Source organism: Podarcis muralis, chromosome 15 (genome assembly GCF_964188315.1).
Source record: "Podarcis muralis chromosome 15, rPodMur119.hap1.1, whole genome shotgun sequence".
Classification (NCBI taxonomy): Eukaryota; Metazoa; Chordata; class Lepidosauria; order Squamata; family Lacertidae; genus Podarcis; species Podarcis muralis.
The window spans coordinates 8,900,326-8,918,378 of record NC_135669.1 but is presented as its reverse complement, the minus strand read 5'-3'; the positions used below and the strand labels follow the sequence as shown (position 1 = coordinate 8,918,378).

The 18,053-nt window shown below is 43.8% G+C and overlaps 1 protein-coding gene across 5 annotated transcripts in view; it reads right to left on the bottom strand.

Annotated features, from left to right (window-relative positions):
• The window catches only part of UNC5D (unc-5 netrin receptor D), a 422,213-nt gene that overhangs the window by 177,285 nt on the left and 226,875 nt on the right, over positions 1–18,053 (bottom strand). For all 5 annotated transcript variants that reach the window (XM_028707671.2, XM_028707672.2, XM_028707674.2 and 2 more), the window contains one exon: positions 14,136–14,239. In XM_028707671.2, the coding sequence (XP_028563504.2) occupies positions 14,136–14,239 (104 nt within the window). The remainder of the gene's footprint in view (positions 1–14,135; positions 14,240–18,053) is intronic.

Below are 18,053 nucleotides of genomic sequence, written 5' to 3'. Positions count from 1 at the left end.
GCAGGAAGTTCACTTATCTGCCCTATGTCAGGAACAGAAATCAATCAATTGAATATGATTGACATTTGTTCTTCTTGTTGCTTTCAGTCCACAAATGATACACAATGGATTATGTCCTCGTCCACCCCATTTGCACTGTGTTCCCATTGCACTCAAGTGAATAGGGTGGAATAATGTAGCAAGAATGAAACTTGTACAATTTGTGTAATTAATTATGAAAACTGCATAAATTACAAAATTTTTGCCAGAGTGGACAATGTGAAGAATGTGGTTTTGGCTGGGCTACAAACTGCAATGGAACAGAAACTGGGCTGCATGTGTCGACACTGGGGAGAGAATAAAAACTATGCCTCCTTATGTCCCTAGCAGAGACAAAAGGTTTGGAAACAAAACAGTATTTTGTCCTCAGCTGAGATCCTATGTGTGAACCAGCATTCAGGTCATCATTGAAAATTAACTCAATTCTATAAAGAGGTGAGCAATGCGATTCCACATTGTCAGTCCAGTTTTAAGCATCATTGTCCTATCTCTGGTAGAAATGGCTCCCCCTTCTTCTTGTAATATTTTGTTAAGCCACTTTAGAACAGTAATTATCTCACGTGGGATGCCATGCAATTTGAGCAGCTGTATGTGAGTTCAGATGGGCTGGCCCCAAATATATTGATGGCTTATCAGAGATTTGAGTTTCATTAGCAGCAACTGATCAGTAAATTCATGTATTGTATCACATCTCTGCCTTATAATTTTAGTTCATGCAAACCAGCCCACACAAAGCCTACTCACACATAGAAAGTAATGATTATACTGTCCCAGGTTGGACATGCTTACCATGACTTAATAAGCTGAAATATGTATAAGCCTTATGCCCATCCTTCTGTTGCTCAGTCTCTCTCTTTCAACACATTTTATTTTTTAAAAATTTATTTTTTAAAATTTATGTACCCCCCAAGGATCACAGGGCAGTTTATAATATAAAAACACAAAAATGCATAACATAATAAAAAGCAAAATAATAGGCTCCTCCCCCAATTTAAAAGGCCATATATATTGTTTAATTAACCAAAGGCCTGGGAAAAGAGAAATGTTTTCACCTGCCACCTAAAGATATGTTGTTAAGTTTCCTGAGAACCTTTCTGGGAAGAGCAATTCACAAATGGGGAGCCACTGCAGAAAATGCCCATTCTTCTGTTGACGCCCCCTAGACTCTGTGGGGACCACATCACCCCTGAGTTAATTAACCACAGTATTCCAAAACATCTAAAGGCCATGAGGTTGGCAAAGGCTGCCTTATCCATTGAGAATTACAGTGGTACCTCGGGTTAATAACTTAATTCATTCTGGAGGTCCATTCTTAACCTGAAGCACCACTTTAGCTAATGGGGCCTCCCGCTGCCACTGCACCACCGGAGCACGATTTCTGTTCTCATCCTGAAGCAAAGTTCTTAACCCGAGGTACTATTTCTGGGTTAGCGGAGTCTGTAACCTGAAGCGTCTGTAACCTGAAGCGTATGTAACCCAAGGTACCACTGTATAGGCAGAAGGACAAGCTTTTGTGGCCGCTTGGATATGGACACTGATTTCCAAACTGGTCTTCCTTATTTACTGAAAATTCAAATATTATTTCCATTAATGATTTAATTGTGGTAATGGTAATTCATAATACTCACATAGCGTTCATTGATTAATTTATAAACCAACTTAATTGCCAAAGTGGCTTCTCCTGAGCCTAGCTAACTGAAACATCTCATTCCAGGTAACCACAAAGAATTCTTTTAGAAAAAGTTATTGGAATGAAAAACATTTCATTGGAGACCTGTGCCTTGAGCCAGGACAGAAGCCTCATAAAACTTTGCATTCAGTCAATTGTGATGTAAGGTGTGCAGGAAAACATGACCTGCTAAAACTTGGGACACAGAATGCATGCAGTAAAGAGTGAACGGGAAAAGTTGAAGTGGGGGGCGGGGACGCAATGGCAATGCTTATTTTCAGCACACTGTAAAGTACAAAAGAGACCCCATTTATGAGCAAAGCAACCGAGAAAACAAGAGCGATTCACTGATAAGCGGAGCTTTACAACACGTCGGAACAATGCAGAAGAAACAACATCTAAGGAAACCAAAGCAAAGGACATCAGCAAAGAAAGGGCACCATCAGGACATTCTCTTGAAGGAGTAAGTGAGAGACGAAACAATAAAAGGAGGATTTCTTTGCTATACAAAACATCAGACTTGCCTCAATGGAAAGATGTTGTGGAGTCAAATAGCCTAGGTCTTTTATTGCTTGTTATTGCAAAACCAAACAGCAGTTCAGGCTTTTGTGAAACATAGAACTTGGCTGATTGTAAAGAAGGAGGGAGATAAAATAGTGTGTCTGTTTTTACATAGCAACATTATGTGCTTTTGGTTGAAGAAAGAAATGATAACTGAATCTCGGCAGGAGGTCAAATGTAAGTCAAGCTGGGGGAGAATTGGTGGGGGAATGGAAAAAAAATCAACAACTGGAAGTATATCTTGCAGACTCAAGCTTGAAGCAGACAGAATGCAGGAGGATCTGTTCTAGAGTACGTCTCCCCACTTTTTAATATTACTTTTAAACAGGTAGGGGGGTCTGTGAGTGTGTGTTTATCCCATCCTTGTTGGGGGCAGCTGCACCTGACAGAAGTGATTTTAAATCTATAATTACAGATAGTTTTCCCAGATCAAAATCGTCCCTGGAGGCCCTGTGAACTCCTCAGTGGGGTAAAAACTACAAGCATTCCTCCTACAGCAGGGATAACAGCAACTAAGGTAGAAAGGAGCAAATTAAATGTTGCTTTCAGCATCTGGGGCTGGTTGATGAAAATGTCCCACAGGTGGGTTGGGGTTATAGTTATTCTGTCATCAGAAAGCCAAATTGTGCTCATGCTGCTAGCTAGCGTGTGTCCTACATTACAGAGGATAGCCCCTTATTTGAAGAGCTGTTCAATCCACCTCTGATTTAAAGATAAGAAGGGATAGCAGGGGCCTTGAAGTTGTCGTCAACAGCTAGCACACGGACAACAGATTCAGTAGCACCCAGCACCACAGCGACACAGGAAGGAAGGGCTGGCTCATAGGGCCTCACAACCCACCTTACACATTCCTCAGGTGTGTGTGGTTGTTTGGGTACCATGTGAACGCTCCATGTAACACTGCGTCGGGGCATCTACCAAGACCAGGGGTCAGCAAACTTTTTCAGCAGGGGGCCAGTCCACTGTCCCTCAGACCTTGTGGGGTGGGGGCAGACTATATTTTTTGGGGGGGGAATGAATGAATTCCTATGCCCCACAAATAACTCAGAGATGCATTTTAAATAAAAGGACACATTCCACTCATGTAAAAACACGAGGCAGGCCCCACAAATAACCCAGAGATGCATTTTAAATAAAAGGACACATTCCACTCATGTAAAAACACACTGATTCCTGGACCATCCTTAGGCTGGATGTAGAAGGTGACTCGGCCAGATCCGGCCCCCAGGCCTTAGATTGCCTACCCATGACCAAGACCAATACAGCTTAGAATCAAGATACCTAAGATATCTCACCCACTTATGTTCCCAACTAATCAGTGTACTCTGCAGACAAAGGCCTCCTGCATATACCACCTTTATCACACCTTAACGCATCTTAATGCAGGAATTTGGCCTTTAGAGTTGTTACCTACCCTTTGGGATGCACTCCCGTTAAATGTATGACAGCCACGCTTCCTTTTCCAACAAGTCTTTTAAGAAGAAATCTTCCCCAGTCTGCAACTATATTGGAATTATTTTTAGTTGTTTTTAGATGCTTTAATTGCTGTTGTCAGGATATTTGCTGCCCTGGTCTCCTCTTGGAAGAAGGGCATGATATGCAAGGGATAGGCAACTTGTAGCCCGACTCCAGTTCCCATCATAGTCCATGGTCAGGCATGAGGGGTACCAGAGTCCAAAAGCCTCTGGAGGACCATAGATTCCTTATCCCTGTCCTACGTCCTCAACCCACAATGTACTTTCCTTACCAGTTTCTTATTTAAATAAAACATTAACCTTGAGTTTTGTGAATTTTCAAAGCAAGCTGAGTCCTTTGCAGATTTTTAATTGGTCCTAATAAAGGTATAATAGAGCTGCTTTGTGAATTTTACAGAAGCTCTGCCACAAACAGTCAACTGAAATCTGCTGCCGAAATAATTAGGGCAGGGCTGTGCCTTTCAGAGCAACATTAAAGTTGGTGCTGCCTCAGCAGGATATAAGCCCCTTGATTCATGCCTGTGCAACATTCAAGCAGAATTCCAAAACTGTATTTCCTTATTTGCAGGCCTCCCTAATTGTTTGCTTTTGCTAATGTGCAATTCAGCTTAAAGACTATTTACCCCCCCAAAAACACACACACACACACACCTCAGCTGTGCATCAAGAATGCTGCAGTGGCCTTTTATCTGTAAATTAATTTGATCCAGGCAGATCAAAGCTGTGGAACTGGATCATCTCTCTCTCTCTCTGTTAAGCACATAAAGTAACAGGACTTGTGGTGGGGGTGGGATAGCTTTTATGCCCACACTAGGTGCAGCCCCCCTCTCTTCCCAGCCCCAGAACTAATAGTAGATGCGTGTTATGGGACTAGGGGTGGGAGAATCTCTTTCTCTTGCTTTCTCATTGCTCCAATCTTCAGTTATCTCTGTTTCAACATCAGTTTGTACTATTTATTCTTACAAGCCACCCCAATCTCTGCCAAGCAGTAGCAAGATTCCAGGGGTCTTTGCACTTAACCGGGGATTGTGTTCCTTTGGAATGAGGCACAGCAGAAACTGCAGTGTCTTTAAGAAATATGGTTTAGTCACACATACTTACGCCTGAGTCTTATGGAGGCAGTGCAGAACATTCCACCCCATGAGTGTCTCTTTTTGCTCCCCTCTCAGCTTCAACAGGCTTGGGTCTAGAGCAGAAAATAGCCATGCTCCCCAGTCTCTGCATGCAGCCTCTCCCAGCCAACACCACATTGAGTTCTGGCCCCTCTCTTCTTTTTCTTCCTCAAAACCCTTGCTCAAAAATCTCTGTCTAAAAGAACACATTTTCCCTGTGGTGACATCACACCCCCGTTACCCTGGCAACCTCTCTTCCCCAACTCTGCTATTGCCTTTTGCTAACACAAATGGGGAGGAAGTCCTCCCCCCACTTCTTGCCTAACGCTGAATGTCTCACCTCTTGTCAGGGCAATGACCCTGCCGTCATCCTCTGTCTCAACCTGTATTTTTACACTGTGCCTGGCATCTTCAATACTACTCCAAATATTATCTAAATTCTACCATTTACTAAATGTAAGAATTTATGGGGAAATGCCAAGACAGTGGTACCTCGGGTTAAGTACATAATTCGTTCCGGAGGTCTGTTCTTAACCTGAAACTGTTCTTAACCTGAAGCACCACTTTAGCTAATGGGGCCTCCTGCTGCTGCCATGCCGCCGGAGCACGATTTCTGTTCTCATCCGGAAGCAAAGTTCTTAACCCGAGGTACTATTTCTGGGTTAGCGGAGTCTGTAACCTGAAGCGTCTGTAACCCGAGGTACCACTGTACACACATTCCATAGCATTTCAGAAAGTGTGAATTAAATAGATTCACCATGAACCATCCTGAGACCTCGGGGTATAGGGCGGTATATAAATTTGATAAATAAGTAATAAACAAAAGTGTGAATGAATGTAATTTCTCCCTCCCTCCTACATGGGACTATAGGAATGTGGATCATTAGTGATCATATATAGCCCTATCTACGAGGAACTCCCCACTGCATTCTACCTATGACATCAACAGACACAAATCTGACATCAGAAATGGAAATATCCATAAACCAGAAGGAAAATATCTCATGATACCAGGATGCCGTGCTACTGATCTCTAGGTGGCTATCCTTGAACCAATGAATTTCAATGGAGGTTGTAGCATGATAATTTAAGTTCATCATGAAATTCAGCTCTCTTCATTGGGATATGACTAAAGACAATTGTATCCTTTCCCATAATAGATGCTATTAAACATTTACTGGTTTATTGTTTGTATTTATATCTATTTAGGTTGTCTGGTCTTTGACAGCAATAAAGATGACAGATAGATAGATAAAGGTATTAAATTTTTTTGCACAATTTTTATCTTAAGAAAGGGAAGGAAACTTAGAAATGATTATATGCTATGAAAGTTAGAATTTCTAGATGGGCTGAAGGAGGCTAGCTCCTCAGTACAGTGGTGCCTCGCAAGACGAAATTAATTCGTTTCGCGAGTTTTGTCGTCTTGCGAAGCACGGTGTCGGAAAAGTTTTGGAAAAGCTTCAAAAATCACCAAAGTCTTCAAAAACCTCAAAAAAGGCTACCACACCTCGAAGTCAAGTCGCAACTGTATTAACGGTGTTAAGAAAAAGGAAACAAACTTGCAAGACGTTTCCGTCTTGCGAAGCAAGCCCATAGGGAAATTCGTCTTGCGAAGCAGCTCAAAAAACAAAAAACCCTTTCGTCTTGCGAGTTTTCCATCTTGCGAGGCTTTCGTCTTGCGAGGTACCACTGTAATAGCAAACACTGATTGATTGTGCTTTGTCAATACAGTTACTATGAAATTCTTAAATTGCTCCATTTTGTAAAAGCTCAGAATTGCTGCCTTGCATCATTTTATGTCGCTTTGTTTTCTTCAGATTTCATAATATAAGCAGCTTATATATATATTATTATATATATATATATATATATATATATATATATATATATATATATATGCAGGTTTTGGTGTCCTCGGGTGTCTTCCCGTGTAAAAGTTGGGGTGTCTAGGCGACGTTTCGACGAGGTCTCACTCGTCATCTTCAGGCTGGTGCTTTCGGCTTCTTGTTACTGGAACAGAGCAGGATCTCAGTGTTTGAGTTCCTATAAATACTGTTGAGGGGTGTGGTGTATAGCCTCCAATGTTCTGGGCAGAGAGGAAGTTCCCAGGCTAGTGTGCCTTTTCTTCTTTTGTTCCTTAATTGCTTGAGGGATATCTTGAGTGATTTCTTGAGTGATATCCTGAGTACCACTTAGGTGGGTCATTAGGTATGGATTAGTTGCTAAAGCCTTTGTGTCTTGACCTCTTGAACTTTGTGAAGAGTTTTTCTGAGAAGATGGCTGTACTGTATATATATATATATAACAGCTTATAAGTAAAGATAATAAAATGCCTTTAAACAAGGCATTGCACACCATTAAACAAATGGATTTGTTTCTGTTACAACCTTGTGCAGTCTTTATGCAACATTTTATGCTGCCTCTCTGAGCTGTTAATGAGCAATTTTGAACCCTGATGAGATCCTCAAATTATTATCTGCCATCAAAAGGTGATGTCATGGTAAGGCCACTGCATTAGACTGATGAATTTCCACATTTTTCGCTCTATAGGACGCACCCGACCATAGGACACACCTTGTTTTAGAGGGGGAGAACAATAAAAAAAATTTATCCCCCTCTCTGCTCAGCGCCCCTTCATCGAAGCGGCAGGAGAAACGGAGCCCCTTCCATTTCTCCTCCCGCTTCGCTGAAGGGGCGCTGCGCAGCTCTCCCTCTCTGCTGAAGCCAGGAGAGTCTTGCTCTCCCGGCTTCAGCAAAAGGAAGCCTTTGGAGCGCAGTGGGACCTCCCGCCTGGAGCCAGGAAAACCCTGAAGCCAATGCAAAAGGAAACAGAGAGGGGAAGGAGAAAAAAGAGAGAGAAAGGAGAAAAAAGAAAGAAGCCCCAAACTTGCCACACCGCTGCCACCACCGCTGCTAAGGAAGAGAGGTAGGAGAGCACCGGGAGGGCAAGGACACATGGCCCAGCCCAGACCCCACCGAAGCCTACTCCACGGCGGCTAGCACTCCAAGAGAGCAGGCCGGGGCCCAGAGGAAGGCCACGCAACAGAGGAGACCACAGAAGAGAAGGTTTTAGTTCTTATTTTTTTTAAAAAAAAACAACACAAAACTTTTTTTAAAAAATTACTTTTTTTTCTTTTCAAAAAAACAGTGTCCCCAGATTCATTGAAAAAAAAATCTGGTAACCTTAATTTAGATTCAGCAGTATTTCTCACTGTGTTCCATCAGACCATGGTGAGCCTGTGTTACAGGAAATTCTCAAGACAAAATCATTCCTTATAGTGAGCTGACAGCGTGGTCTGCACTAGCCTCCTGATGATCCCCTTCCACTAAGCAGGTTGTCAAAAGGTTGGTAGGAGGTGAGCTGAGGCTGTATATTGAAATAAATGAGCGTGTCACCTGCCTCTTCAAAAGGATGCACTCCAATGCTTGCAGCTTTCCTGCAACCATGTTCACCTGACGTCAGAACGTTGTTTATTCCATGTGTTAATTGTGGCAAGGGGCCTTAATTAGCAACGTATTAAAAGAAAAGACTCACACACTACACTGCAAAAGAATTATGGATGAAAAAAATGCATGCTAATAATGATTCAAGTTAGGCGTAAAAATCGGAATATGAAGTCTACATTCCAACCAGCTTAATTCCCCCCCCCCCCTACAAAACCATTTGTATTTGATCATGAGCTTTTTGAGGGCAGAGAGAGGAGAAGCAGAGCGGATCACGGCTGGCTGCACCACCTTCCAAAAGAGCACAGCCTGGTCCTGTGTTTTGGAGTGAATTAGCTGTCTTGCTCATAAATTACCATACTTGTCAGAACAAAGGAATGTACAGTCTGGAATTCTATGGCTGTGGGGGAGCACACAGCCATTTATTTAAATGTAGACCAGGTCTCCAAAGGTTATGAATTATTACTCTGAGTAGACTGCTTACCTTGATGTGAAGAGAGAATTAGCCTTATACACTGAGCCTTTATGGGAAGTTTTATTGTCCAGAGCAAATATGACCAGTTAGGATTTACAGACTTTATTAGCAGCAATAACCATTTTACAACCAACACCAGTAAATCAGGGTTTATTGAGAACTCCGCCATTTTAATCTGCAGAAAGCCATTAAAATGTCGCCTTTTTTATCAGACATCATTCCTAACTTTTATGAAAGACAGATTTTCCATTTAGCTGGTAAATGTAAAGTATTATAGTTCGAAATAATGAATTGATCTGAAAGTAGTCAAGTGGGCTATGTTTCAACAGCCACAAGGGTTAACTCCTGGGGTGGTGTGAGGGTTTAATGAAGCCATTCCGGACATTACAGCATTAATATATGCACAGTTTATAGGAAGGGGAGGCTGATTTTAACAGCTTTTAATCCTCTACCTAATAACATCTCAGCTATTTTATTTCTTCCTGTCTTCATGATAAGATTGAATGAGAGCTCTGTGTTGGTTATACCTTTGATGTATCAAGTCCATGATAACCGCAATACATTCAGAGGTGTAAGCTTTCCCATAACTAAAGGTGACTACTCTTTTGGTGAATTGCCATAGCCCAAATTGGAAGGTTATATGAACTTTTCCATCTCAGGAAGCCATGTAATGACTGCGGTTAAGCTAACACCACTGTAACTGTGTGGCTGCTAAACTGTCCCTCCAGATGTGGATGGGTCCTTCAGATCATGGAATGAACATTTTAGATGGCAATCGAAATCCCTGGTGGGCTTAACAGAGTGGTGAAGCTACTGCCATATCCAGAGTTCTGTTGTTTCCACCAGCGAAGGCGGAAGGTGCAGGGGGCACAGGAAAATCCTAGAATTTTGCTGCACCAGGTCCAATAGCTGAACTAGCTTAAGACCCAACTTGACTGCACCATTTTTGTCGCTGCCCCACCCTAAAAGCAATTTGCTGCAAGAGGAAAAGTGGAACTGACATCAAGGGATGTGTGCCCTTTAGCAGCTGAAAATGCAGCTCAGTTGTTCCTTTCCTCATTCCGGATCGAAACTGGTTTGGAGAGAATCACATCAAAACACAGTATATCATAAGAAACGGCAGGACAACAGATGTGGATTATGGCTAGCATCATGTCTACACTGCTTCCCTAAACAGTGGTGGGAGCACGCCGGATGCAGAGGAAATGGGAGCGTGTACACATGGGAGAAAACAGTTTACACACACCCTCTCTGCACAAAATGATCGCAATCCTGATTCCGGCCCCCTGCAGATGCTACTTAGTGGCAACAAAACCACTGGTGTTAAATGCAATCATGCATTTAACATAATGTGTGGTTTGGCTCTTAGACACACATTTTATTTCCTCTTCTCATTTCTATTCAGCGGTTTTGCTACTCCTAGCTAGCTGGAAGCTTATTCTTTGGAGTAGTTGGTTATCTTTTTCCTTTCTTTCTTTTTTTGCCTTCCTCCTCCCAGTTTGCCTCATTACTCATCATATAAACTAGTTTCCAATGGCATGTGCTCAGCAGGCCCTCTGACTAATGAACAGAATGTGCTGCTTGTTCTTTAGAGTTTTATTGTTTTTCTGGCTTCTTCTGTCCACCCAATTAATAAGATACCATAGTGATTTTGACTGAGATGAGAAGCAAGCAGCCTCTGGTTTAGATCAGTTTCTCTCTCTATCAATGTGTACCTAAATAGCAGCAGCGCAGATGCGGCTCTAAGTCTTGTTGGAGAGTAAACTTACCACAGCACAGATGGAATTGCTGGCCCAAAGCTCCAGCTCTGAGCTGATAGATAGAACCAACAACCTGCTGTAACGAAAGCACCACTGCTTTTCCAGCTGTGTCCACAGAGAGAAAACTGGCAATCAGGCTGAATAAGAACAGAAGAAGAACTTGCTGGATCAGGCCAATGGCCCATCCAGTCTAATATTCTGTTCTCATGATGACCAACCAGATGTCTGTAGGAAACCTACAGATTCCCCACCTGCAGTTTCCAGTAACTGGTCTTCAGAACCGTTACTGCTCCCAACTGAGGTTTATTAAGGGCACCCCAATTACAGTCCCAATGTGCAAAAAGGAGAATTTAATATTGTTCACGGGGCTTGTACATTAAAGGCACCACCACCATCAATTATCTCTGTACCAGGTAGCAACTCTTACATCCTCAAGGAAGCAGGTGGGGGATTGCTCAGTGGTCAAAACCATACTTTGCATGCAGGCCCAGTCCCTGAAAAGATCAGGTAGTAGGGTTCTGGGGAAAACCACCGGAAGAGACCATGCAAAATTGCTGCCAACCAAAGTATACGATATTGACCTAGATCAGTCTTCCCCAACCTGGTGCCCTCCAGATGTTTTGGACTACAAGTCACATTGGACCCAGATGCATGGACTATGGTCATGAATAATTGTGTTCAAAACTCTGAGGGCACCGGGCTAGGCCTTGTTCTTAGGTTGGAAATATACACCGAATGAACACACACACACAATTCTGGAATACAGTGGTGCCTCGCAAGATGAAATTAATCCGTTCCGCGAGTCTCTTCGTCTTGCGGTTTTTTTCGTCTTGCGAAGCACGGCTATTAGCGGCTTAGCGGCTATTAGTGGCTTAGCGGCTATTAACGGCTTAGCGGCTTAGCGGCTATTAACAGCTTAGCGGCTTTAAGAAAAAGGAAACAAACTCGCAAGAACTCGCAAGACGTTTCGTCTTGCGAAGCAAGCCCATAGGGAAATTCGTCTTGCAGAATGACTCAAAAAACGGAAAACCCTTTCGTCTAGCGAGTTTTTCGTCTTGCGAGGCATTCGTCTTGCGGGGCACCACAGTAGTCTGTTTGGACATACCTGGTGGGAGGGTGTTAGCTGTAGTAAATAACACCACCACCACCTAGTGTCACACTAGGACTGGGGAGACCCAAGCTCAAATCTGTATGAAGTCATTAAATTCACAATATGACCTTGGGTCTGTCACTTGCTCTCAGCCGCTCCTACTGGCAGGCCACTGCCAGCGACTACCAGCAGGTTGCTGAGGAACGTGCAAAGACAAGGGAATGTTTCTTACCATCCTCTTTTTATTCAGTATTTACAGAGAGAGGCTATAGAACCTAGCCTCTTGGATAATGGCGCTGTCCTGAGTGAACCCCCCCCCCCCACTTCCTCATTCGTCATTCTCGTCCTTTCTCCTATGGGTGCTGCTACGTGCCCTCTGTCTTTGAGCTCTTTGCTCTCCTATTTTCAAGGCTCACCAGGTTCGGGGGGGGGGGTCTGGAATGTTTTCTAAAGACACTGTGCCCATCAGCTGTCGCCCCCTGCTGCTGCTTCCTCCTCCTCCACCTCTCCCATTATTTCCCAACTTTCCCTCTCATCTGCCTCTGAGCTGCAACCTCCCTCAAACCCCTGTTGCAAATCTAAACTGTCTTCCTCTTCCTCCTCCCTGGAAAGGTCTAGCTGGGGAGGCAGTCTCCACCATTTCTCCTCTGCCCAGTCCCTGACATCTACCTGACAAGGTTGTGAGAACGGAGGGGTTGCATTATGCATGCCACATTAAGCAATTGGGAGCAAGAAGGTGAGATAGATGCTGTTCTTGTTACTATTTATTGTTGCTAGTTTTGTGGTCAACATTATTGTGTGCGCGCGTGTGTGTACATAGAAAGGTAGAGATGAAGAGAGGTTATGTACATGAATTCTGATCAGTTACCTACAGCGGTCTGTGCTTATTCCCAATTACTAATCTGAAGAGTGGGCAGTTGGTTCCGTGGGGAGGATTGAAGAGGATCTTTCAGGGAAGCAATTGCAGCATAAGTAATTACAGATACAAGCTGACCACTTTCAGTAATTGTCTGTCATGATACTGAAGGAAGAGCATAAGGCTTGAAGAAAGAGCCGGAATGGCAAGAAATTTGTGATCAATGGCAATGATCAAAAGAAAACTACAAAATCCAGACAAGGTGTTTTATTTAGCTGCTCGGCTGGCCACACACAATTAATGTGTCAGTGTTTTCATGGAGTTTCCAGTACTCAGAGGACTAAAAGCACTGCATGCTGTTATTTGCCTTCCAACTGTTCAATACGCTTCCCTTTCTAAGGTGCGATCTACACAAATAACTCACTACATGGTGAAACTGGTCTTGGAAAGGGGAGACTGAGCCCAGAAACTCTTTTAGTACATGATGTGCTATTTGTCTACTCAAAGTGGAAGCTGCTCTCATAAGAACCTAAGAAGAGCCTGGTGGCCCATCTAGTGCAACGTTCTCTTTCTTGCAATGTGGCCAACCAGATGCCCATGGAAAGTCATTGAGAAGGATCTGAGCACAACAGCATTCTCCCTTCCTGAGGTTTCCAGCATTTTACTTAAATTATGCAACATCATGCATTAGCACAGCGATATGGGAGATATGTGCAAAGGAAACATCATAAACTCCCCTCATGGTTACTCTGGAAAAGTTTGCTGGAGTGGTGTTGATCCCTACCATGGCAAAACTCCTCCTATGTTCCAACAGTACCATTTAATATATAAAAAAATTGTCCAGTAGCACCTTAGGTAAAGGTACCCCTGCCCGTACGGGCCAGTCTTGCCAGACTCTAGGGTTGTGCGCTCATCTCACTCTATAGGCCGGGAGCCAGTGCTGTCCGCAGACACTTCCGGGTCACGTGGCCAGCGTGACATCGCTGCTCTGGCAAGCCAGGGCAGCACACGGAACACCGTTTACCTTCCCGCTAGAAAGCGGTCCCTATTTATCTACTTGCACCTGAAGGTGCTTTCGAACTGCTAGGTTGGCAGGCGCTGGGACCGAACGACAGGAGCGCACCCCGCCGCAGGGATTCGAACCGCCGACCTTTTGATCGGCAAGTCCTAGGTGCTGAGGCTTTAACCCACAGCGCCACCTGCGTCCCCCAGTAGCACCTTAGAGACCAACTAAGCTTGTTCTTGGTATAAGCTTCCATGTGCACGCACACTTCTTCAAATACACAGAATTTAATGACATTTAATGTCATTTAATGACAGCTATTGGCTGGCCCCTTTCTTTCATTGGGCAGATTACTGGTTAATGGCACAGGATGGTCAGTAGATAGTTTCTCAATGGGAAATAATGGAAAGGAAATAATTGCTGATATCCACACTCAGAGCATGTCAAAAGATTCAATTTGTAATACATAGGAGGTACACAAATATTAATTCACCCGGGACGGGAGGCTTAAATAAACTTTTAAGCCTGTCTTGCAGTGCTTAATTCATATTTAAATGCACACTGCAACCTGATTAAACCCAAAGGAATCCAAACATAACAACACAGACACTGTTTTTTTGTGTGTGAAATGCCAAGGGCATGATCCCTCACCTCTGCGGCAGGCACTCCCTCTGGTGGGCGACAGTGGAGAACAATCATGCCTTCAATAGGAACTTCCCTCCCCTGAGGATCTTGCTCAAAGTTCTTGCGCAAATCTGTAAAGAATAACACATTGCAGTTAACCATTAAAAAAAAAATCAAGGGAATTAATAATAAATAATAATAATAATAATAATAATAATAATAATAATAATAATAATAATTTATTCATACGTCGCCCATTTGGCTGAGTTTCCCCAGCCACTCTGGGAGGCTCCCAATCAAGTGTTAAAAACAATGCAGAATTAAATATTAAAAACTTCCCTAAACAGGGCTGCCTTCAGTTGTCTTTTATGTTTATCCATTTGACATCTGACGGGAGGGCGTTCCACAGGGCAGGTGCCACTACCAAGAAGGCCCTCTGTCTGGTTCCCTGTAACCTCACTTCTTGCAATGAGGGAACTGCCAGAAGGCCCTCGGAGCTGGACCTCAGTGTCTGGGATGAACGATGGGGGTTGGAGACACTCCTTCAGGTATACAGGTAAACAGGTTAGTCTCTTGCAGCAGCTATAGTAAAGCAGGCCAGGGAAATTTTTCAGTCTTAGGGCCACGTTCCATTTTAGAGAACCTATTGAAGACCACCAGACGCATGGCTGACTACATCCCAGGAGTTTCTGCACACACATTTGGTCATCTTGGCAAGCAAGAAATACTGTCCCAGTTCAAAACCCCTCAAGCAGGGCCTCTGAGGAGTGTGGCATGGCCCAGGGAGAGTCTTGGGTGCCACATCCAGAGGCCTAAAGGGCCACATCCAGACATAGGGTCTGAGGTTCTGTAGCAAAATATATGTCTGGGCTGAAAGGAAAAACTCCAGCAGCGTTGATGAACAACAAAAGGGTGTTTATTGCTAGCAATAAAGGCTCAGTGGGATCACTCTCCAAAAGCTGAGCAAAGCCCCAAAGGGTGGGACCTGCTGTCATCTGTTAAAGCAATACATATGCATAAACTTCCTCCAATTTAAAGTTACAACACAATACTAATTACACCATGTATGGTCTTTCCTTCATTACCTATTCACTAGGCAAGGAAACAAAGGACTCTCTCTTGTCAAATGTAGACACTTAAGAATGTTGTTTACAACCTTGGGAGTAAAGCTGCTCCTAGCTCAAAATAAGGCACAAGGCCTGTAGCCTGGCTAGTTAGCTGAGCTTATAGGTCTCTATGTGCATCACTTCCCCACGCTTCCATCATGAGTTCTGTGGCACCTTGAAGGCCAGCACATTGACTACAGTGTGAGTTTTCATAGGCAAGCAGTTATTTCACCAGATGTATAAAGTGGGACAATTTAGATGGAGTGTGCATTTGTACATATATAAAGAAACAGATAGAAAAACTGGAATGCACTCATATGCCACCCCTTCTACGAGGAGCTCACAGCAGCATATATGGTTTAAAAGGTAAAGGTAAAGGTACCCCTGCCCGTACGGGCCAGTCTTGACAGACTCTAGGGTTGTGCGCCCATCTCACTTAAGAGGCCGGGGGCAAGCGCTGTCCGGAGACACTTCCGGGTCACGTGGCCAGCGTGACAAAGCTGCATCTGGTGAGCCAGCGCAGCACACGGAAACGCCGTTTACCTTCCCGCCAGTAAGCGGTCCCTATTTATCTACTTGTACCTGGGGGTGCTTTCGAACTGCTAGGTTGGCAGGTGCTGGGACCGAGCAACGGGAGCGCACCCCGCCGCGTGGATTCGAACCGCCGACCTTTCGATCGGCAAGCCCTAGGCGCTGAGGCTTTTACCCACAGCGCCACCCGTGTCCCTACATATATGGTTTACCCCCCCAAAAAAAAAAACTCACAACACCCCTTTGAAGTATGTTAAGATGTGAGAGACTGACTGGCCCAGTGTCACCCACTGTGTTTTGTAGCTTAGTGATGCTTTGAACCTGGGTCTCTCCATTTCCAGCCCAACACTAACCACTATGCCAGACTGGCTGTCCTAAAAGGCTGGAAAACAGCATTGCAAAACACGGAGGAGTGTGGATTTCGGTTAATATATTGGTTAAAGCAGTTCAAGGATTGTAAAATTGGTAAGGTGATGTGAATGAATGTCTCTCCCATTCCTAAATCCTAAGCACAATTACTGGGGAGCTAGTCTCATTGGACATAGTGGGACTTGGCTCAAAATAAGAATGCTATGCATAGTGCTGGACAGCTCCCATGCCTGGGAACTGACTAAATGCTTTCTCCCCTGCAGAGAGAATGAAATTATAAGAATTTGCTTCTCTTCATATTGCACTGTGAGATCAGAGAAGTCTTCCCATTCACTTATGTATGTTTCTCTCCCCACTCTTTCTCCCCCCCCCTTAAAAACAACAACGAAAAGCAGTCTCAGACTTCATGGTGCAGAGAGAGAGAAAAAGATCGATTCTGAAAATTAATAGAATTTCACTGCGAGTTTTTTTTTAAAAATAATAATGTTGAATTCTCTAAAACAACACACACACAAACAAGGAAACACATTTTAGAAGTGCATATATTCAACTGAAATGAACCTGGGTCTTAAACCCAGGTTGAAATCCAAAGGGAGCAGAGATTTACTTGATGGAAATCTAGTGTAGCAGCTCCACCTCATCCAGAAAGTGATGTCTGCCTTCATTCCTACCTGGTGATGCTAGGGCTCTGAACCTGAGGCTTTTTGCATGCATAGCAGGTGCTCTACAGCTGAGTCAGTATAATTCCCACCTGCTATTTCCCGCCCCCCCGAAGGGAGTCTCTAAAAATGTTAGAGACCCTTCCTTTCCTGCTTTCCCCTACACACAAACTACATACCCATATACAATAGAGAAAACAATATATGTAAATAAAGCAACACAGCTTTATTGAGAAAACAGAGAAGGTTGCTTTGCCAATGGAAATAACCAGAGTACTTATTTTAGTTATATCAAGGCTACATAAGAGCTCTTTACCAAGGCTTTGTAATTTTTGGGAGGAAAAACTGCAAAGCCACGCTGGACATGGAGAAAGCAAGTAGCCGTGTCCATGTGGCTTCAGAACTTATACAGCCAGATCGATCCACCAATTAATTTCATGCTCCCTTTTCACACTTCCATGTTAGGAAAGAAAATTCATAGTATATGGCGGGGGGGAGAGAGAGTCAATAAAAATCCAATTCCGAATAATAGCCCTATGCAGCCCTGCAAAACGGGAGAATTACCAGCTCCTTCAATGTAAGGGCAGTTAATTCAATGAAATAAAAATAATTTACGCATTCCAAGCAAACCAGCCAATGAAAAATCACTGTCATTTATAAAAATCATGAAGCTGCTGTGTTTACCCAACTGTTCAATTTAAGGCGAGCGTCCTTAGAAAAAAAAAGTGTGGAAGAAAAGTAATATCTGAAATGCACAGGAAAAAAGGGGGATATGCAGAAAGTGGGCCTTCTAGGGGCTCACCCCAAAGAAAGGTTTAATCTTCTGAACATGCTCAAATAACGTGTACACAAATGGACAGATCTATTTCCTCTCATCCTGCTGATGACCCCTTCCCTGTAAAAGTATTTTCTGGAGGCTGGGAAGACTCCTGAATCTAGCAGTGTCATAACCCCTGAATCTAGCAGTGATCCAGACATGGAGTTGGATATCAGGTGGGGAGCCATAGATGACTGTTGAAGATAGGGAGACCATTGTGCTTGAGGCTATCAAGCAGCAGCCCCCAAAGGAATCTCTCAGTCCACCAGGGCCTGTAGGGCCAGAAATCAGAACCTCGTGGTCACCTTCCCCCGGGGAACCAAATGCCTCCACAGCACAGCACCCGTCCAGCAGTACAGGAAGTGCACCAGGAGGCAGGTTATAGGAGTAGTGTTTGTCTTCAGGAAGAGGGTTGGCCCTTTAAGGCTCTTCCCTACAAATGGAGGGAAGTTGGAGGAAGTAG